The 22,603-nt window shown below is 50.0% G+C and overlaps 1 protein-coding gene across 1 annotated transcript; it reads right to left on the bottom strand.

The window, feature by feature from the left end:
* Positions 1 to 715: 715 nt before the first annotated feature.
* On the bottom strand, positions 716 to 22,440 carry PLCD4 (phospholipase C delta 4). Its single transcript, XM_032857219.1, has 16 exons — positions 22,118 to 22,440; positions 17,372 to 17,427; positions 17,064 to 17,222; positions 15,475 to 15,703; positions 14,221 to 14,350; positions 13,419 to 13,650; positions 9,421 to 9,622; positions 8,019 to 8,163; positions 7,185 to 7,337; positions 4,621 to 4,815; positions 3,136 to 3,292; positions 2,720 to 2,836; positions 2,328 to 2,500; positions 1,628 to 1,763; positions 1,100 to 1,249; positions 716 to 1,014 (listed from the first exon to the last, which is right to left on the bottom strand). Exons 2-16 carry the CDS (start codon positions 17,391 to 17,393, stop codon positions 908 to 910), a joined length of 2,307 nt encoding a protein of 768 aa, XP_032713110.1. The 5' UTR covers positions 17,394 to 17,427; positions 22,118 to 22,440; the 3' UTR covers positions 716 to 907.
* Positions 22,441 to 22,603: the final 163 nt, after the last annotated feature.

Genomic DNA, 22,603 nt, shown 5'->3' with positions numbered 1-22,603 from the left:
CCGTATGCTCAATCATTGAAGCTGTGACACACTGGGGAAATGACAAAAGGTACTTTTAATAATTATAGTGGGGCGGTAGGCATAAACCGAGACTGTTCCAGGCAAACTCTCGGGAGGGTGTGGATCATGTAACCCTTTGTCTCCTCCTTTCGTCCTTGGAAGCCATACTTCTTCTGTACCCTTCTATGTAGCACATGTGGTGGGGGCGGGGGGCTGGACACTTATTTTTCCACCCCTTCCCTGCCCCACCTGTCTCCCCAAGTGTCCCCCAAGCTTCATGCCTCCTCTTCTTGCCCAGCAACAGACCATACTCAAGCCGAACTGGGTAGAAAAGCTCTATTATTACAGGTGGGGAGAGGGGAGAGCAGTCCAGTGGGGACTCAGGGCTGTGCAGTGTTCTCTCACAAGTCGTAGTATGGTCTTGGGGTTCGCCATCCTCCCCCAGCCTTTGCCTGGGGAGCCTTGAGGCTCAATTTCTCTTTCCCTTGGCTCTGGGCTTTGAGGCGGTTCAGGTGGACTGGTAATGCCTCTTTGTGTCCCTCTGGTCCAGGCCCCTCTCGGGCTGTCCAGCTGCAGCCAGCCTTTGGGCCAGCCAGGGCCAATGAGAGAGATTAGTCCTAGATCTGGGCAGGGGATTGAACCTATGGCAAGAGGAAGGAAGGAAGTCCAGTAGAGAGTAAGTGAAGAAAGGGGACAGAAAGGATACCACAGACATGAAGAAAGGGAAGAGAGTGAAAAATCAGGCCGTAGGTGTGCTTGTTAGGAAGAGTGAGGTAATTTTCGTGCTTAGGAATGCACAGTCCAAAATGATGGTTTTCACCACCTCTCTCTGCTTTCGGGAGCGTCCTTCCAGGTTTTTCTTACCATCTCAAGCCAGTGCACCCACCCTTCCCAAGAAGGGCCCACCTTAGGATTCATCCCCCTCCGGCCCTTCCCGGATGCTGATATGCACGAAGATGGAAGCCGGGTGGAGGCTGATGCCATCCTTGGAGAGCAGGTGTACGTGGCGGTAGCCTGCAGAGGGGGGAGGAGGGCGTTAAAGGGCGGCCGGGGCCAGGGTGGTGGTGGCAGCGGTGGGAGGATGGGAGGACCGGCCCACCTTGCTGCATGCAGCTCCAAGGCACCGTGTACTGCCCGATAAAGTCATTTCGGGATTTCCGGTTGTAGTCCTCGACCACAAAACGCAGCAGGGCCAGCTGGGGCACCAGGACCTGGAAGCTCAGCGTCTGCCCCCAGTATGGATTAAACCCTGGGGCAGGGCGGAGGAGAGAGGGAGTGAAGGAAACGACCTTGCTGGTTCTTTGCTTTAGGTGTGTCCCCTTGTGGTCTCGCAATTTTCCTTGCGATCAGCATTTCACAGGTGAGGGGATAGCGGCCCAGAGCGGATAAGCAATTTGTCCAGGTCACCAGAGCTCACAAGGGACCAGGATTCAGATCGAAGACATCAAAGCCCTTATTCTTTGTCCTGTTACACGCTGCCTCCCATGGAGGTGGGAGGGGGTGGGGACAGGGACTGTGTTTCAGGGAGGACAGTGCGGTAGGGAAACAGCCACGTTCCTCCCACCTAACTCCCACCGCCACACCCCCTCACCCCTGCCCAGCACAGCCCAGCACCGCCCAGCCTCACCGTTGTTCTCCACGTAGCTGGTCTCTTGCCGGCTTTTGTCTGGGCGGACGCCAAAGATCTCCACTCTCACCAGTGGATCCACGATGGACCTCTCTTTACTCGTGTCCTCCTTGGGGAGTTGCTGCCCGCTGATGACCTGCAAGCAGGACTCTGGAAACTCACTGGCTCCTGTTCAGCTCAGCCCCACTCCAGCTCGCTCTTACACCCGCCGGGGGGGTGGTGGGGGGGCAGGGGGAGGGGCACCCCCAGGGGTGGTGGGGAGGGCCAGGGGAGGGACACTCTAGCCTCTGGCTTTGAGTAATATATGCTCCTCTAGTAACCTATGTGTGATTTAAAATCCACCAGAGTAGAAATTGAACAAGGTTTGAAAGAAGGTAGGTTCAGCAAACCCTTTCGGGCCCTGACTCGGCCCCTGACTTGGCCCCAGGCATTGCCGTGGGTACTTTTAGATTACCTATCACAGCAACCCTGTGAGGGGGACTAGCATTCCTCCCATTTTGCAGGGGAGGAGCCTGGGGTTCAGGAACTTGCCCGGAGTTACACTAGTGAGCAGGTTTGAACCTAGGTAGCTGGTTCCCAAATCCCCACCATGCACGGGCTCGCCTGTCTCTCCTGAGGCGTTGGTCACCCGCTGCCTTGACCCCCTGCTTCCATCCTGCCCACTCCAAGTTCTTTCCCACGGTTTCGCTCACCACAGTACCTGGATTAGGAGGGTCTGGGCCTTGAAAGGGCTGATGGGCCGCTCAGGGTGGAAGGAGCTCTGGGCATCACGCAGGAAGTCGGGCTTCAGCACGTAGCCACAGCCACCGTTCTGGCGGAAGAACCCGTCACAGATGTCCATCTCCAGCCCCGCAGTCTGCACGTTCATGGCTACTGTGGGTCCCGGGAGAAAGGGAGGGAAGCATATGTCTCAGGAGCCCTCTAGCCCCTCTTTCAGGGAATGAAGGAGATGGATTGGGTATACGAGGGCCTGCTGGGAACACCCTCCATAGATCACATCTCTGTCAGCCTAGCACCCTTCAAGCATTCCCTGACCCTCCTGGCCGGCCCCTGGGGCATGTAACCTCCCCGCTGTTGCTGCTGCCCCCTCACCCATCTGGCAGCCAGCGTTCCAGAGTTCCTGGGGGTTGTAGTTGGACGAATCTGTCCTCAGGCCGCTGGGGTACACACGGCTTAGCTGCCAGGCATTGTGTTGTACAAACTCGTTGCCTGCATAGAGGGTATAGTAGGTAGACAGCGATGGGGGAATCTCTCCACTTTCCTGGCCTTGGGGACACTGCCTACCCACTTCGCTTTCGTCCCCAGCATCTCCTGAGGCCAGATCTCCTCCCCCTAGAGCCTTGAGCCCGCTGCTCAGAGCTCCTATCCCAGTACATGCTCTGAGGAGTCGCTTAGCTCCCTCATCCCTCCTTAGGCCTTTGGTCCTCTTTCTTGGGACTTGTCCTCCTGCCCAGAGCCTGACCCTACCCATCCCAATCCCCTCCCTGGCTCTCCCTTTTGGTCCTGACCGGCCTCCTTGATGAGGCTTCTGGCCTTGGCTTCAGAGAAAGAGGAGGTCTCATAGAAGCGGTAGTGCTCCCTCGAATGAGTGAAGCTGTGGAATGAGACAGACTTCAAGTAGACAACCAGGGCAGAGAGGGATGGGCACAAGATGGGTTTGGATTTCTGGAAGAGGAGAAAACAGAGAGAAAGATGGAATTGAACCTTCAGCGAGCCGAGAGGAAAAGAGCCGATGGCCAGGATCTGAATTTCCCCATCCAACCTAAGCCTCTGCCCACTGCCTCCCCTTTGCGTTCTCCCTCCTGCCTCACCTGCTTGGAAAAGAGAAGGGACCCAGCCTTGGAAATAGGAGCCTGAACCATAACCTCACAACAGATAGGCGGACAAAACAGCGGACACATCACAACCTGGGGATGGGAATGGGAATAAAGGCAGTCCTTTGAAACCTGATGGTATCGGTTTCAGCCTCTGGGCTTAAAGGGTCTGCTCTACTGTTACTTTCTGGGTAACAGGTTTTTGATGATTATTTTGAAGTAGAGAGGTGTCCTCCTTACCTCTCGCCTTTTAAAAAACCATTAATAGTATATTTTGGTCAAAATGCTCATGAACCCAGACAGTTAATGTCGAGGTATGCAAATGTCCGGGGAAGTCACACCAGAAGGATGTGAGGGTCCCAGAATAATATCTCTACATTTTTCTCCTAAATTCCCATTTCCTTCCCTGGACATGGTAGCAAGCTAGACACCACAGCCCCAGAGAGGACAGGATAAGCTAGAAGTTAGCTAAGTCAAGGAAGAGCATGAGAATGAGAAAGGCAGACTTCTAACCAGGATCTTGGCTGTCCCACCAATGGCACCCCTTCCCCACAGGGAGCTGGGCCACTTGGGCACAGTCTTCTCAGAGCCCTCACCTTCCCCAACTCTTTCTGCTCCTTTTTTTTTTTTTTTTTTGGCCCCTTCTCAGACTCACCTTTTCCAAGAAGCCTCTAAGCCCATTTCAGATGCCATCACAGCAGTCACTTGAGTAAGCCCTACGCCCCAAGTACAATAGTGCGGGTACACAGTCTCTCTCTCTCTCACACACACTTGCGTGCATGCACGCGCACACCAGTGGTTTTCAAACTGGCCTTTAAAGAGACCGAGAAGTACAAAGATGTCTCAAGAGTCCTCAGGGGACTCAGGAGAGACCAAATGGGTGCTTCAGCTGGGATGGCTCCGCTTCGATCTCTTTTGTACACAGAGTTCCCATGTAAGATTTCAGTCACAAACCATTTCGTGGCCCAAAGAAGTCAGAAAGCCACTGCCATCTCTCTCCATACGATAGTAAATGGTGATGCCATGCGTCCCCCCTTACAGTTCTTTCACTGGGGGCAAGGGGCGTTTTGCTGCTTGGCCCTCCACCCTGCCTGGCTCACTGGTCTCTCCACACATGAACTCCATTTACAATACAGACTGACCAAATGCCAGAGCAGAAAGACCACCCTCCTGGCGCACCTTCTCCTTCTTTTTGTCCTTACTGCGCGGGCTCAACTCCTGGGACTCAGACTCCAGCTGGGCCTCCAGCTCTGTGTCGGCTTCCTGCTCCCTCTCCAGCTCGCACTCTAGCTCTTCCTCCTCTTCCTCTTCCTCAAGATCCTCCTCAAGTGTCCTTAACTTCTTCCCCTTCACCAGGATCTTCCTCCGAAGCTCCTGGAGATAGAAATGAAGGGGTTTGTTCCCCTGTCTGCTCTGGGACCCTCTTGGGGAGCCCTGCGGCTCCCAGTGCTCTCACAGGACCACCTCAAAGGCAGAAGACGTGAGTGGGCTAGAGTCCCCATGGGGTGGCTGCCTGATACGTACAGTAGGGGTTCCTGTCATTAAGCCAACTCGTCACATCTCTATCCAACTGGAAAACACAAAATAAAAAATACCTCACATATGACACATAGAGATTCTGCCCATATTCAAAATTTACATGTAAATGAAAGGACATAAGAGTATTAGAAGAAAATGAAGAATCTTTTTGAATAATCTTAAAGTAGGAAAGGCTTTAGAAACAGGAGATGAGGGGCGCCCGGGTGGCTCAGTTGGTTAAGTGTTCGACTCTTGGTTTTGGCTCAGCTCATGATCTCAGAGTCCTGAGATCGCACCCTGTCGGGGACCGTGCTGGGTGAGGAGTCTGCTTGAGATTCTCTCCCTCTCCCTCTGCTCCCACTCTCTCTCAAAAAAAAAAAAAAAAAAAAGAAAGAAAAGAAAAGAAAAAAAGAAGAGAAAAGAAATAGGACATCTCCTGTTATCATCCGTAACTCAGAAGACATACAAAGGACTGTCCTATTTGACTACATAAAGCTTAAAATCCTCCCTACGGCAGAAGATGCTATGATCCAAAAGCAAAGGCAGCAAAAACAGAAATTTCCCAAAGCATCAATGTCTTTAACATTTAAAAACTTGTTATATACTGGTAAAGAGTATAAACCCCAATAAAAGTGGGTAAATCATATCTATTAATTCAAAAGAAGAAAATATAGACTCTTGTTTTTTATCTTATTTTTTGAAATATTTTATTTGTCTATTTGATAGAGAGATCACAAGAAGGCAGAGGCAGGCAGAGAGAGGGGGAAGCAAGCTCCCTGCTGAGCGGAGAGCCCGATGTGGGGTTTGACCCTAGGACCCTGAGATCAGGACCTGAGCCGAAGGCAGAGGCTTAACCCACTGAGCCACCCAGGCACCCCTAGACTTTTCTTTTTTCTTTTTCTTTTTTTAAAGATTTTATATATTTATTTGACAGAGAGAGAGATCATAAGTACACAGAGAGGCGGGTAGAAAGAGAAAGCAAGCTCCCACTGAGCAGAGAGCCCAATGCGGGCCTCGATTCCAGGACCCTGACTGAGATCATGACCTGAGCCAAAGGCAGAGTCTTAACCCACTGAGCCACCCAGGTGCCCTAGACCTTTTTTTTTTTAACTTGACTTTTTTTTTTTTTTTTACCACATTTGTCACTGTGAATCATCTTACTACTGAAGTTATTTGTGGTCCATCTCTTACACTGTTGGTCAGAGTGCAACTTCCTTTTTTTTCCAGAGGGCAGCTTGGCAGTAATAACCAAAATATCAACACAAGTACTCTTCAACCCAGCAATGCACTTCTAGGAATCCATCTCAGAGAAAGAGTGAACAGGGCGCCTGGGTGGCTCAGTTGGTTAAACATCTGGCTCTTGATTTTGATTCAGATCATGATCTCAGGGTTGTGGGATCAAGCCCTGTGTCAGGCTCCATGCTCTGCAGGGTGTCTGAGATTCTCTCCCTCTGCCCCTACCCACCCACCTCCTGCATGCTTGTGCTCTCTCTTTCTCTCAAATAAATCTTTTTTTTTTTTAAAGAGTTTATTTATTTGACAGAGACACAGCGAGAGAGGGAACACAAGCAGGGGGAGTGGGAGAGGGAGAAGCAGGCTTCCCACTGAGCAGGGAGCCTGATCCAGGACTCATTCCCAGGACCCTGGGATCATGACCTGAGCCAAAGGTAGTCACTTAACAACTGAGCCACTCAGGTGCCCCTCAAATAAAGAAATCTTAAAAGAAGAAGAAGGGCGGCAGTAAATGGACAAAGCTATATGTACAAGTGAAAAATTACCAATAACCTGAATGGTTACTATTTGCTGGTTAAATAAATAATGGTTCACAACAGAAAATGGAATCCCACAGAGCTACTAAAAGGGAAAAAATTATACACGAAAAGACATTCATAATATCTATTGTATGTGACATATAAAAGGGATATAGAAAATGACCCCAAGCGTTCTTAGAAGTGCAAATATGTATACACCTATGAGCCATCAGGAAAAAAAATCAAGATCATTCCACTGAAAAAGGAAATAAGAAGAAAATAATTGATTTAAAATTTAGAAGACCTATGCCTTCAACTGGACTTTTGGAAAATTCAAATTGTCTCCAAGGATATTTAAGAGTAAGATGGTCCATGGACGGCTGAGAAGGAGGGAACAGGAAGGGCATGGAGGGGCAAGGGTGGGAGAGTATGGAAACCATGGCAGAGCCTGGGCTGGCGGATGAGGGTGCCTACCTCGGGCGAGGGGAGCTGAGTGGGCAGCAGCCCATCCAAGGTAGTGCTCAGCAGCTGCTCCCCCAAGATCTCGGTCAGATGGTATGCCATGACCTGCTGCTGCTCCCAGCTGCAGTGGTTCTCCAGGGACAAGATGACTGGATAGTCTGATGTCTGATGGGGAAGGGAGAGAATGCTAGAGCCAAAGATTCAAAATATGGAACCTCCCTTCCTCTCTAGACCTCTCCTGGTGACTCACTTGGAGTACCCTGATTGCCAAACCCCTCTGACCCTGTTCTGGGCATCAAGGAGGTCTTGCTGTGTCTGGGGCCCACCCCACATATTTAAAAGTCACTGTTGGGATCCCAAATCTCAGACCTATACCAGCTGTGCCGAGGTCCCTCTGGGACCTTTGAGCTTTTAGGCTCAGAGTGGGAAGGCTAGGCCATTCCCCTGATTATGTGTTCATGTTATACTCTCATCTCCAGACTCCTGTTGTCCCCCAGCCCTACCCACCACTTCTTCTGTTTCCTTATCCACCCTCTCCAAGATGGATGACAGTTGTCAATGTCTAGGGTGTTGTGTCAGTTGTAAGCATAAGGGTGACTGTGACTAGAAGTAAGAGTTACTGATCCCTAGCAATTAGCCCTGGGACTACTAACTACTAGTGACACATCCAACCCTTATTCACAATCCCTCAATATTTATCTGATGCTTCCCAGTTAAAATCTCTTGTCCGTCTCGGCCATTTGACACAGCCTCCCCCGCCCCCATCTACCTTTTCCAGATCCAGAGGCAGCCACTCTTCCCTCAGATCATCTTCCCTCTCTAGGACACCCATCCTGGGACTCCTACCTGGAAGGCGTACTGCGCCACAGTGGCCACGACATCTTTGAATGGGATGCGGGAGGTCAGTGTGTGTCCATGGTAAACGATAGGTTCCCCGCTAGGTCCATCCCATATATCCACCTCCACACAGCGGCACCCCCTCTTCAGGGCCCTGCAAGAACCCCAAGCCCCCAGGGACAGAGAGATCAAGGTTGTATCATCTGTCTAGGGACTCTCTCCCCACTCTGGGGAGAACAGCGCTCACTGGCACTTAGTCCCCAAGACCCCTGCAAGCTTCATCTCTGTGAACCCTTCCCTGTCCACCGGGATACTGCTATGGCTCATACTACTTCTACTCCCTACCCTCTCCAACTCACGATCTTCCTTCAACATCACGTATTGCCTTGTGATGCTTCTAGTGTTCTGGTTGTATGGCATTCTGCAACACCTGACTTAGTCAACCTCTCAGTAATTTGTTTGTTTGTTTTTAAAGTAAGCTCTTTGGGGGCACCTGGGTGGCTCAGTGGGTTAAGCCTCTGCCTTCAGCTTAAGTCATGGTCTTGGGGTCCTGGGATCCAGTCCCACAACAGGCTCTCTGCTCAGGCTCTCTGCCTGCCTCTCTGCCTAATTTTGATCTCTTGCTCTCTGTCAAATTAAAAAAAAAAAAAAGTAAGCTTTACGGCCAATGTGGAGCTTGAACTCATAACTCCCAAGATCGAGAGTTGCATGCTGTACCAACTGAGCCAGCCAGATCCCTCTCAAACTCTCAGTAAATTTATACTTTATCTTCTCTACTAGACGTTATAGGGCAAAAACAATATGTTCCACTCATCTTTTATACCCTGGAGCTACTAGATCAGTTGGTGCCACTACAAAGATTATCTTGACTCTTTGACCCAATCCATGATTAATCACTGTAAAAGCAGTGATCACTTATTGGCTATTAGCACATGGATTATCTCATTTAATCCTCACAACAACTCAGACAGATAGGCATTGTTACCATCCCTATTTCACAGATGGGGATACTGAGGCCCAGAGAGGTTAAATACTTAGAACAAGAGCACCAAGTGAGACAGCTAGGATTTGACTTCATATGGTCTCACTCCAGAACCTATGTTTCTAACTTCTGTGCTCTATTGCCTTCCATGTAACATTTAGTTTCTTCTTCTGTTCAAAATAAATCTGTCAGGACCTCTGAGTTCCAAGAGAGTTTCACAGCCTATGAAAGAGAAAGAAGCTCCATTTACCCATAGAGTTTCAGTACTACCCTCCTGTCAGTCTTCAACGTCTCCTCCAAGTCTCTCAGGAATCCAGGGGTCCTCAGTCCCAAACCCCCCACAACATCTTTTTGATCCCTGTTATCCACTGACAACACAGATGGCCCCCTTTCATGAGCGGGAACCCTTCCCCCTTGCTCCCCATGCACCGTATGTATCCCTCGACGCTGCTCTGGCCATAAAGCTGGTCCCCCACGAGGTAGGTATTGTGAGAGGAGTTGATGTAGTAATGGTTCAGGGGTTGAGTCATATCCTGGTAAACCGGGAGGCAGGTTGGGTTGAAGATATCTCCATCCTTCGAGCAGAGGTAGTTGAGGAAACCGTCCATGCTCAGCACGTGTCGCAATTTGCCTGAGGTGCAGAATAGGGGAAGGCTACAGTGAGAAGCTCTGAGTTAGGGCATCCCAGCACCCCTCCAGCAGAGCCCTCACTTTGCCCCACTCCAGGGTCCTGCCTTTCAGATGGCATCCACTCCCGGCCTCCAGATGCCAAATGTGCCCCACCCACCATCTGTCATTTCAATCATCCCCACCCTCAGGGAGAGTTAAAGCCACGTGGAGAATCATGAAGACCATTCTAGTTCAGTGGTAGCCAATAGAACTTTCTGCAATGATGGAGACATTCTCTTCTGTGTGGTCCAGTACGCTAGCCTCTAGACACGTGTGGCTATCGAGCGCTTGAGATGTGGCTGTGACTGAAGAACCGAATTTAAAATTTCGATATTAATTAATTCATTCATTAAATATTGGAAAGTTTTTACTTATTTATTCATTGACGTAATCTCTACACCCGAAGTGGGGCTCGGACTCATGACCCCAAGATCAAGAGTCATGTGCTTTTCCGACTGAGCCAGCCAGATGCCCCAATTTTAGAGAATTTAAATTTATCTTATTATTTTTAAGATTTTATTTATTTATTTTTTAGTTAGAACACGCATGTGCATGCATGTGCACGAGAGTGGGGGTGGGAGCAGAGGGAGGGGGAGACGGGGAGAGAGAGAATCCTAAGCAGACTCTCCTGAGTACAGAGCCCAACATGGGGCTCATTCTCAAAACCCTGAGATCATGACCTGAGCCAAAATCAAGAGCGGAGGCTTCACGGACAGTCACCCGGCACCTTGTTAATTTAAATTTAAATAGTCACACAGAGGGGCGCTTGGGTGGCTGAGTCACTTGAGCATCCATCTTGGTCCCAGCTCAGGTCATGAGCTTGGGTTTGTGGGATTGAGCCCCATATCATAGGCTGCTCTGCACTCAGTGTGGAGTCAGCTCGTCCCTCCCCGTCCCCCTCTGCTCTTCCCACTGCTCATGTGAGTGCCTGCACTCAAGTGCTCTCTCCCTCTCAAATAAATAAATAAATAAATATCTTTAAAAAAACCTTAAAAATAATAGTCACATGGAACTCATGGTTAGCGTAAGGGACAGCATAGTGTTCAGTGTAAAGGGCTAATTTTATATATGGGGAAACTGAGACCCCGAGACCAACAAAGTCAAAGATTTTTAGCGACGTAACCAAGGTACCTGTGTTCCATTCCCTGGGCTGTGTAGCCGCTCCAGCTACAACCTGAGGGTTTCTTCCTAACATCAATTCCCGTATGGTGTTTTGAAGAGTGTTTGTCTGATATACCCCTGGACTATAATATGCCCAAAGGGCCTGAGTTAGGCCCTTTGAGGGCAGGGCCCTGTCACTCCTTCCATAGCCCTCACCCGTCATACCGACAATAACAAGTACCAAGCACTGGCTCCGTGCCCAGGACACTCCATGCAGTGTCTCTCTGAATGCTCTCACCAACGTGATGAGGTAGATAGAATAGAATCTGTCCAGGGAGGTTAGGGAATAAAACCAGTAACTGGAGGAACTGGGATTTGAACCCCGGCTGGCAGGTGTCTGAGCTATGCCCATCCCACTGGACTGCACGGTCTCACTGAGGGGAACACTGCTGCGGGGGGGTGAGGGGGCCTTGGGAGGTGGAACACCTCGAGCCCCATGCCCAGCTTCGTCACTCCAGCTTTGACAAGGCCTACAGATAGTGGAGAACGGCCGGAAGTCAGGCAGGAAGTTTCATTCTTAACAGTAAGGACTTAACTCGAGAGAGTAAACCCACCGTTGCCGGATGCCTTTCATGCCTGCCATTTCATTTGGTCACCAAGTGTTTTACGAAACAGAAAATCGAGCCTCTGTGGGGTTAAGCAGCTTGGCCAGGATAACTCAGCTAGTAAGAAGCACAGTGGGGCCTTGAGCCCAGGTCCCCTGGAAGAGACTACCCCTGCAGCCAGACTATAGTACCTGAGAGCTGAGTGCAGGGGTGTGGACACCACCCAGAGGGGCACGCGGCAGAATAAAAGTAACTGATGTGTACTGGGTCCTGCGCTGGAGAGAGAAGATCTTATTTCTTAAACTTTATGCATTCCTCTCCTATTTATTTTTCTGAAATGATTGCTTCACGGCCCCCTTTCTTCCCTGAGCACAGACATAGAATCTGGAATCAGTGATTCCAACCCTTTCTGTTTGGCGGCGTTCTTGTCGGACCTTCTGCTGTATCTCTGGAGCTGAGCCTAGGTCCTGGCTCATGACAGGGACTCAAGAAGCATCAGCTGAAGTAGTGAGTGAGTGAATGAATGAATGAATGAATGGAAGGAGTGGCAGTTGAGACCTAGGAAATGTGGGTCAATTGTCCAGCTCTCATTCATCTCATCTCTCTCTCTCTCTAAGATTTTATATATTGGGGCACCTGGGTGGCTCAGTCATTAAGTGTCTGCTTTTGGCTCAGGTCATGATCCCTCAGTCCTGGGATCAAGGCCAGCACCAGGCTCCCTGCTCTGTGGGGAGCCTGCTTTTCCCTCTGCCTGCTGCTCCCCCTACCTTGTGTTCTCTCTGTGTGTCAAATAAATAAGCAAAATCTTTTTAAAAAATATTTTGTTTATTTATTTGAGAGGGAGAGAGTGTGCAAGCGAGTGCACAAGTGCAAGGGTAGGGGGGAGGAGCAGAGTGAGAAGAGTAGAAGGAGAGGGAGAAATAGACTCCCTGTCGAGCAGGGAACCTGACTCAGATCCCAGGACCCTGAGATCTTGACCTGAGCTGAAGGCAGATGCTTAACCCACTGAGCCACCCAGGCACCTCTCATCCGTTTCATCTCTAATTCTCATGCTCAACAGAGCTCTTAGGTAAGTGGTAAGGTGACCGGGGTTTGAATCCCAATTCTTCTTCTCATTAGCTGTTGGCTTTGAACAAATCATTTGACCTTTCTAAATTCGAGTTTTCCTCTTTGGCACAACTGACTTAATAACAGAAGCCACTTCAACTGGTCCTTAGAAGGATGAGAAGAGAAAAGACATGTAGGGATGTTAGCACATTAATGGTATATTTAGCAGAAGCTAAATAAGGATTATGCTTTCGATTTACAAGATTATAGCAAGGGCTAGAGGAAGTAAGTGATATGAAAGTACCTTATAAATCATTTATTATTGATGTAAATTCCTCTCATTCTGGAGGGGATGGAGGGCAAGGTTATGTCTATCAAAGGAACAAGGAGAAAGTGCTGAAGACAGAGAGGGCCTATTTGAGCTGTGCTTGCTGAAGCTAGATGACTGGCCTCCTCTTCAACCTCCTCAGTCAGACTGACTAGCTTCCTGGCCCAGGGGCTTGGCCACTCCAGAACCACTTGGAGAATTTGGAGAAAGCTCAAGAAAGGGCAGGGAGCCAGCATTTAAAGAAACAGCAAACAGAAACCGTGAAGGGAGATGTAAGAAAAGGAATCAGGTGCTTATGAAGACGCAAAAGGGAGAGGACCAAGGACCTTCCTCTTCCACTGGGGGCAAACGTTAACATCGGGAAAAACGTTAACATCAGGACAAACTTACTCTAAAAGTGGAGCATGAACATTGTGGAGGAAAGGGAGCTTATGGAATGTTCTTCCTTCTGGGGGATACAGTGTTATGGAGGAGACTCCTGTCTTACCTGGGCAGGAAACTGCTGGTCTCCTTCCCTGGGAGTGGTTGAATGAGGTAAGCTGCTTGTACAGGGGCTGGTGTAGGTAGGGGTGGGGCTCAGCGTTCTCTGAGTTAAGCAGAAGGTGGCTTAATTCTGGACCTTTCTAAAGTCCCCCTCCTCGCGCATGTCCAGTGCCCCTCCGCCCTAACCCTCTTACCACTATCTGAGGGCTCATAGCGGTCGATGAGTTCCAGAGCAAGGTCAGAAGCTCGCTTTCCTTCTTTCTGCTCCTCTTGGAGGAAGTCCACAAATTCCAGCAGGGTCAGCTTCTGCCCATCCGCCGAAAAGTTTTCAAACAGCTCTTGCACCTCTGTACGCTTAGTCAGCGCCTTATAGAACTCTACAAACTCTTGTCCCTCCAGAGTCCCAGACTCGGACATGTCTGCTGCCTGCAAGTGAGGGTTTAGAGGATGGTGGAAAATTCCTTTTAAGAGCACATTGTATGGCCATCTGGCTGACAGGTGGGTACAAACATGTTTCCACAAAATTCTCCCAGGGGTCCTGACACTTTGTGTTCATAGAAGCCGCTTTGGTAAGGAAAAAACAAAATGGCAGCCTTGCCATTTGCTACTAGAGAAAAAATTTCTATTAGAAAGGGTTAAATGTCCCAGCAAGTGCCTAAAAGGTCTAAAGATCCCTCTTCCTATTTCATTCACATTCCGGTGGGACTTTTCCATTGTGACTAGGCACCTAGGAAGTTCTGGTCATGGACAGAGAGGTCCTTGAGATCTGACACAGTAACATATGGTTGTTCCCCCTTCATAAGACTAGGCATCATCTTTCTCAGAAGACGGAAGGGTAAGAACCATGCCCTACACTCTCCATTGAACCTGGCATAGTGGTAAGGCATATAGGAGAGATTCGATAAAGAGTGATGCTGGATAGGCTCACCTACATCGGGCCATGTGAGAACGTGGCCTTGGCTGGCTTCTGAAGATCGTTCCCCAAAAAAGACTCACCTGGAAAAGCTGGAAGGCATATTCTTGGTCCATTTTCATGTTCATCAGGTGCAGTAAACGCTGGACTTCCTGGAAACTCATCCGGCCATCCTGGTTCTTATCTCCACGCTGGAACCAGTCACTCAGCCATCCAGGTTGGAGTCAAGGCCAAAGCACTGTGTGTGTTTGTGTATGCAGATGTGTGTGCCTGTTCATCAACTGACATTGTCTCCCCTAGCTTTGCTACAAGTGTCTCCTCCATGCCAGTGCATTTTCCATATTAGCTTCCAGAATAATCTTGTCCCTACATGGCTCAGATGCCTTCAGGGTTCTTCCTATTGCCTACAGAAAGAAGCCCAAACTTTTAAACCTAGATTGAAGGTCTTCATCCCCACGATCTGGCCCCCCCACAGCCTTCCTCAACACACTTCTGTTTTCCCCGTACTTTAGCCAGACTCTCCCTCCTGCTCTTCAATGTCCTCCCTCCTGTTCTTTGATGTCTCTGAGCCTTTCCTCATGCCATTCCCTCAGGCAGGAGAGCCTTCTTCCCTCCTTTCTTTATGTTCATGTTCTACTCCTTTTCAAGGCTCAGCTCACATGCAACTTCCTCCCTGACGTTTTCCCAGAACTCTCTCAGCTAGAATTAAATGTTTTTCCTTCCTTTGAATACCCTCAAATAATTTCAGTCCAATGGAAGTTCACTTCCAGGGTACTTAGATGTTTTACACAAATCCCTTTTCTCCACTGACTAAAACAATGCCTGAGTCTCATTCATCTTTTCATTCATTCATCCCAATAGCCTGGCACAGTGCCTGATACCTTCTGCTTCATAGACAGTGAATGAATGAATGAATCAACAAAAAAATGAATGAAAGACATAGCATGGAAGGTGAATACAATCTAGGAAGCCTGAATGAGTCAACACTATCAAGTTCTGCTTCCTAGTTCTGGCGTAGTTCATGCCACTGGGAACTTCTGCTCAGCTCTCAAGATCAGCACCTTGTTGGGTCCTTTGCCTCTCACGTCCCTTCCACCCATCCCGAAAGGCCGGATTTCTGCCCACCCTCTGCCTGGTTATGCCTTTGGCATCCCAAGCCTCCATTACGCCTTTGATGTCCTCTGCCTCACAGTGGCCTGAGGTGCCCTTGCCCACCCCATCCAGACTTTTAGCCACTCCCCGCCCAGTACAGTGCACCCCCGCCTGTCTCTAGCCTTGTGGCATCTGACTCTTTCAGTGACCTCTAGCTCCCCACTCTGACTCCATCCTGCCGATACTGGTCCAGCCGCTCCTGTTGGTCCATGCCGGTGACAAAGTCAACCAGAAGCTGCAGTCCCTGCATCCATATCTTGGCCTCCTCGGCGCTGTTGGCCACCAGGTCCAGGTTGGAGCGGCGGCCATGGAAGACGATGGTGAAGCCCTGCTCCAGGGGGAGCTCCTCCGCCAGGCTGCGCAGCAGCTCGGACTCCTGGCCCTCCCGCACGCTCTCCACATCAGAAATCGAGACTGCCAGGGAGGAAACGGGGGACACGGGGGACAAGAGTCTGCCAAATTGCAGGGGCGAAGGGTCGAAGGAACCCCAACCTCCACAGGATGAAACCCCTAAAGACAGAGTACAGGGAGAGGCAGATCTCTGGGATTCAGGATTCCCTGTGAGTCACTGCCATGTTCAGAGGCAGCCTGGCAAGGGGCCTGCGCTGGGAGTGCAAGACCTGACTTCAGGACGCTGGCTGGCAGTGTGACACAGACCAAAATGACTTAACCCCTCAGCACCCTCATCTGAAATAAGGGATGATCCCATCTATGGCCAGTCCACCTGGTGACCCCTGGTGTGGCTGATGGATGGAAACACACTTAAAGGTAGAAGCGGTTACACCAAAGCATGGTATGTCCAAGTTCAATGTCCCCATTCCAGGCTTGAAGACCTCCTCTTTCCAGATGTCTAGGAAAGAGCCAGAGAAATTATTCCACCCCCTTTCCTCAGCTGGGGGTGGTGGGGCTCGTGAGCTTTGATTGTATCTCTAAAGCGGACTCTCTCAGATGCATCCTGTGATCACATTTTTAGAGGGGGCATAAAGCATTTGGCCAAGAGGATACACATGACTGTGCTGCATTTATAATACTTAAAAATATTCACCATAGGGGCGCCTGGGTGACTCACTCAGTTAAGCATCTTCCTTTGGCTCAGGTCATGATCTCGGGGTCCTGGGATCGAGCCCAGGAGCCCACCTTGGGTTCCCTGCTCCAAGGGGAGCCTGCTTCTCCCTCTCCTTCTGCCTGCTGCTCCCCTACTTGTGCTCTCTCAAATAAATAAATAAAATCTTTAAAAAATAATATTCATCATAATGGCTAATTTGTGAAAGTCATCCTGGCTTCAGGTGACACGTTAGGCACTTTGTACATTAACTTGCCGAGTACTTGTAACCTTCTAGGCAGGAACCGTTCAGTCCTCATTTTGCAGATGAGGAAACCAAAGCTTAATGCAACTTGTCCAAAGCCACTCAGCTAGAAAGTGGCCGAGCCAGAGCTTTGATCCGGGCCGTCTGATGCATGAGGTCATGCTCTCACTATAATGATAATAAAACAGAACCTAGGACTTACTGAGCCTTATTATGAGCCAGAACCCTCCTAAGCCTTTTATGTGCAATAATGGATTGAATTTTCATAAATAGCTTTAAGAGGCAAGTACTATTGTAATTCCCACTCTATAGTCTCAGAGGTAGATGTAAGAGGGACAGCATGAGGACACAGCATAGGACCCTCGTCCCTCCCCTGTTCTCAAGCCGCTGGACTCTTTAGGGTCCGATCCCCACCTGCCCCCCACCCCCTGCCACCATGTCTGTGCCTAGCTATCCACATGACTCACAGGTGGGCTTGGCAGTGCCTCCCGCCTGCCTGGCGTGCCAGACCGTCATGCCGTCATCCTGAAGTCTGAAGTATCTTAGCTTCTTCCAGCCTTTGGACCTCACCTTGCGCATCAGCGTGCCTTTCTGCATCAGCAGCAAATCTTCACTGATGGGCAGCCCTGGGCCAGGAGAAGAAGGGGCTGGCTGGGCAGCCGGTGGGAAGGGTGGAGGGCCCAGGAGGCGTTCTTGACCAGGGGTCCAGACTCCTCCCGGCCTCCCCATCCCTGGGCGGTCTCCTGAAAGCCTTCCCCCTCCCCGGGGTACTCACGGCCTTGCATCAGAGACGCCATCACCCACTGCTCCACCAGCTGGTGCCAGAGTCACCTGGAGGAGCAAGGAGGAATGAAGGGTTCTGGGTTCATACTGGGGATCTTAGAATAAGAGATTAAAGGAGGAAGAGAAGGAAACCTGAGAATTCTGACGGCGCATGAGGAGCCAGGAGCTTCACCCACCTACTCTTCTTTTTAAAAAATATTTTATTTATTTATTTGACAGAGAGAGAGAAAGAGAACACAAGCAGGGGGAAAAGCAGAGGGAGAGGGAGAAGCAGACTTCCCAATGAGCAGGGAGCCAGAAGCGGGGCTCGATCCCAGGACCCTGGGATCATGACCTGAGCTAAAGGCAGACGCTTAATCCACTGAGCCACGCAGACACCACCATCCACATAGTCTTTAGCTCTTTTGTACGTCTAGTTTGAATCTGATGACTTTGAGGCTTAGAGGGGTTACAAAACTTGCATCAGATCACATAAGGATTCAGAATTTAAAGCCAAATGTCTGATCCCACAGAGTCTGCTCTTTTCCATAGTCATCTCCACAGAGGGTTGTAGCAGGGCTTTTTGCCCAAAACCCCAGAGTCACCCCTCAGCTCCTGATTATTAGGGACCACCATCTTGCTGGCTGCGCCCTTTCAGAACCTAGCGTTCTCTTCTCCACGGGGCTCACCCCAGCTGCTGTATCTCGGGAGCCCTCTCCCTGGTCCCATGCAGACCCCCCCACCCCCGGCACCAGAGGGGCCAAGGCAGAGTGCTGCTTTTGCCTCTAAAGTGATCCCTTGTGCCATACTTGCCACACAAGCCACCTTCTTTTGCCTTCCCACAGTAAGGCACACTTTACACGCCTTAGCCTAGCAGTTGTTCCCAACAGCTTAATGGACCAGGTGAGCTACATAGTCTTAGAAATGCAGTTTCAAGTTTTCTCTGCCTCCTGAAGAACAGAGCCCTCATTAAGACACATGCTCATTTAGGACCTGGTTAAGTCGCCCTAGTAGGTAACAACAAACTGCTTTCGAAAGGGCAAAAGAGGGGACACCTGGGTGGTTCCGTTGGTTAAACGTCTGCCTTCACCTCGGGTCATGATCCTGGAGTCCTAGGATCGACCCCTGCGTTGGGCTCCTTGCTCAGTGGGGTGCCTGCTTCTCCCTCTCCCTCTCCCCTCCCCCAGCTTGTGCACACACACTCTCTCTCTCACTCACTCATAAATTAATTAGTTAATTAATTAATCTTTTAAAAAGAGCCAGAAAACTCGATATGTAGCCACATTGATTCGAGCTGTGCCCTCTAGGAAATCATCAACTCTTGACCAAATCATTCTGGACAAAGCAAAGCGCAAGAAACATAAAGCTCTATGCTTTGCATAAGCAGAGGGACGGCACTCGGATAGAGATGCTGCGTTTTTTAAGGGATAAGTTTACATTTTGACAACGGTGAGCATCTAAAACACGAAAAGCATTTCTAAAGTCATCATTCAGTTGGTACTCTCTCAGAACACGGTGTGGCTCCACTCGCTGGGTCTCACAGATGAAAAGCGGGAAGTCCAGAAATGTGGTGTGACTTGTCTGGGGTCACACAGCATCTCAGGGCTCCCCCGCCTCTCTTTAGCTGGAAGAGCCTATCAAGTCACCCAGGGGTGGTTAAATCTTTAGGAAGAAAGTAGAGGTCACTAAAAATACAGGTCCTCTGGCTGGAGGACCTAGAGAAGGCTTTCAAAGGAGTAACAAATACACAGGTGTCCAGAGGGAGAAGGGAAGGTTGGGAGCCCATCTGTACCTAAGTGGGAGAGATAACTCAAGGCAGCCCTCAGGAGAGACAGAACCCTGCGACAGTTCCAAAAAGCCAAGGCTTTGCTGGCTGAGGCTGAATATAGTGAGCCTGGGTGAGACCAGAAGAAGCCTCTGGACGGATGAAGGGACCCAGAGTGCTTCATGAGAGGCAGAAACGCAGCCCCCTTTTCGGGCTGGTGATGTAGCTTGGCGGCCAAAGCTCGCAAAAACTGGATGAGGACAGAACTAACAGGTCTCTCCTAAGTGTCTCAGGTCCCCAGACTCCAGAGGAAGGGGGGAGCCTGGGATTCTGGTCCCTCTTGCCAACAACCTGCTTTATCTCCTCTTTGAATTTCAGCTCCCATATCTGGGGCATAGGGACCGTGGGATGGAATGGATCTCGGCCCTGGGAGAAGACAGAATTCCCTTCCCCTATACCTGGACCCAGGAACCTCACAATTGTGTCCTGAAACATGGGACGCCTCTGCTCAAAGTGCCAGGACACCCCTATTTTGGAGCCTATCTCCTCTCAAACAAGCCTTGGAAAATTATTTTATCCTTGCCAAACTCTTCCAACCCCAGGGCTAAGCACGTGCTCTTCCAATCCTCCTCCCATTCCTGACTCACTATTGCAAACCTAGATCCAGGTGACTTGTGGCCATATGATGGCCAATTTCAACTCAGGGAGCCACAGAATGTCAGACTTGGACTTCGTTTTATACAGAAGGGCTAGAAAGATTAGCTGAAGTGCCAGAGCCATTGAAGGAATTACGTGATAGAAGTGGGACCAGAACCATGGTTCCTTGTGACTAGCTCAGTGATCTCAGCATGGCCCTGCCCTTAGAAAGGGTTTTTTCTAGGAGGCCCTGGGTGGCTCAGTCCATTGCATGCCCAACTCTTGGTTTCGGCTCAGGTCATGATCTCATGCTTGTGGGATCGAGCCCTACATCAAGCTCCAGGCTCAGCACAGAGTCTGCTTGATATCCTATCTCTCCCTCTTCCTTTGCCCCTCCTCCTGCTCTATCTAAAATAAATGAATAAACTTGAAAAAAAAAAAAAAAGGAAAATCCTTTCTTTCCAAAGGAAAACTTAGAAAGCCAGTTCGAGCAGGGCTAAGAACCAACAAGGGACATGGATAATTTGTCTCCCTGACTCTGTCATTCTCAGCCCCCACCATGTCCCACTTGATAGCTTTTCTTTTCTCTCTTCCCATTTCTCTCCTTTCCCCATCCTGGTGCCTTTCTTTTCCTTTCTCCCAGCTCACTCTTCTCTCCTGATCCCATCTGCCCCCTACTTGCTCACTTGTCAGCCTCTCTGTGCTCTCCTCTCTTTATCCTTCTCCCCACTCCTCCTTCCCTCACCTCTTCCTCTTTTTCTTTCTCCTCTAATTCCCAATACGTCAGGTTCTCATCCTCTGTGGGGATTCTGAGCCTAAGATCCAGGAGGGAGAAGGACCCACAGGAGCACACCCCTGCCCTGAGCCTCACTTCCCCTGTATCCTAGGAGACGGAATGAACACACTGTCCAGAGAATGCGACTTAGAACCCAGGTGTTCTAGGTCATGGTGTTGCCTCTGGTGTCTGAAGGTAGGATGGGAAGGATGGTGATGCAGGTGCAGTGGGGGAGAGAAGGAACAAAGGACTGGGAGTGGGAGCAAGAGCAAGAGATGAGGGGCAGAGGATGAAGACTGAGAGTATGAGATTGGGTCTTAACTGTTCACTCCTAGACGCGAATGTGGAGATCCTCAAGGACACAGATGATGACCTCTATAATACACATGAGAGAAAAGACACAAAGTAAGGTGGGAAGTGGCCGGGGCTGCCCAGTAAGATTTGGTCCTCAACTTACAGGTGGCTGTAAGAGATGGACCTTGGCAGAGTTGCCAATAGTGCCAATGACATTATGGTGAAATTCGGGGTGTCTCAGGGTTCTCTGAAGGGGCAGGAAGGAAGAGAATCATTATGTCTACTCTCTTGCTTCTGAGCAGGATTATTGTGACCTCATCCGTATAAAGAAGACAGAAGGGCTCCGGTCATAGGTAACCTTCAGAAGGTTAAAGCTTGAAGACTCTTGTTTTCATAACTCATCTAATCCAGAAGTTCCTGGCTATATTGAAATCCTAGGTCAAATAGAGATTCCTTAGTCTCACCCAAAATCTACCGGATCAGAATTTGCCAGGAGGGAGCTCAGGAATATTTATTTTAAAAAAGAACCCCTGGGGTGCCTGGGTGGCTCAGTGGGTTAAAGCCTCTGCGTTCTGCTCAGGTCATGATCACAGGGTCCTGGGATCGAGCCCCGCATCTGGCTCTCTGCTTAGCAGGGAGCCTGCTTCCCCACCTCTCCACCCCCCCGCCTGCCTCTCCGCCTACTTGTGATCTCTGTCTGTCAAATAAATAAGTAAAATCTTAAAAAAAAAAAAAAAGCCCCTATGACACACGCAAGTCTGGGAAACCATAAATTCCTATCACAGATCAGGAAGCTGCTGTCCAAAGTCACATAGCTGGTTAGTGTGGCAGAATCAGGACTAGAAGCAGGTGCTTTTCCCAGCACAGCCCTTGGCCATGCCAACCAACTGTCCCGGTCCATGGAGCAGGCTAAGAACAAGTAGGGAGCTCAAACCCCAGCTCTGTCTAAGGAAATCTCTATCATCTCCCCTGGGTCTTCAGGAATCCTCAACATTCTGTTAATGTTGTATCCTTACTCCAATCTCTATCTTCCCTTACTAGGATGGGGCTCGCTTCTGAGCGGTAGCTAAGAGGTCCCTGTGTAAGGGGCGACTGCCACAGTCAGGAGGAAACTGTAAATCAGAGGGCTAGGGAGAACCAAACCGTGGGAGCCTTGCAGACATGTTAGGGCTAAGGAGTCCAGGGTACAATTTAATCAGGGCGGGGATAAGCATGTGGCAGACAGAGTTAGGGACTCAGGCAGGGCAGAGTTTGGAGCAGAGGCTGGTCAGAGCCTCCGGGGCCCTTACCGTGGGCAGGAGAGTGGTCCTGTGTCTGTGAGCTGTGCGATGCTCTCTCCTGTGGGACGAGGAAACCCAGCTGGGCTCTCTCTCTCCTCTCTCGCTGGCTCGCTGGCTTCCTCCCCTTTTCTACCGCAGTTTGCTGCTGTGACTGGCGGACTTGCAGCCAAAGGGAAGGAGTAGGGAGGGGAGAGGTATGAGCTCTCGCCTCAGTCCAGCCCTTCCAACTCTTAAAGGCCCAGGACACTGGTCAATGGGAGGGAGTACTGGGGGAGGGGTGGGCAGACAAGGATTAAAGGAGGAGAAGCCAGGCTGCCCTTCGTCTTGATGCCAGCCCTCATTGACCCCAATCCTATAGTAGCTCTCAGAGTGAAGCCAGAGGAGTGTCTGAGTTGCAGTGCTCCATGAATCACTGCTTTTCATTCTGCACGGGTTCTCCCTGCATGTCACACAGCTGTCTTTGCCCTTATTTCATCTGGCTCCTTTCCAGGGTGT

This window comes from Lontra canadensis, unplaced genomic scaffold (assembly GCF_010015895.1).
Source record: "Lontra canadensis isolate GAN:19392208 unplaced genomic scaffold, GSC_riverotter_1.0 scaffold13, whole genome shotgun sequence".
NCBI classification, from domain to species: Eukaryota; Metazoa; Chordata; class Mammalia; order Carnivora; family Mustelidae; genus Lontra; species Lontra canadensis.
This window is presented reverse-complemented; position numbering and strand designations above follow the sequence as displayed.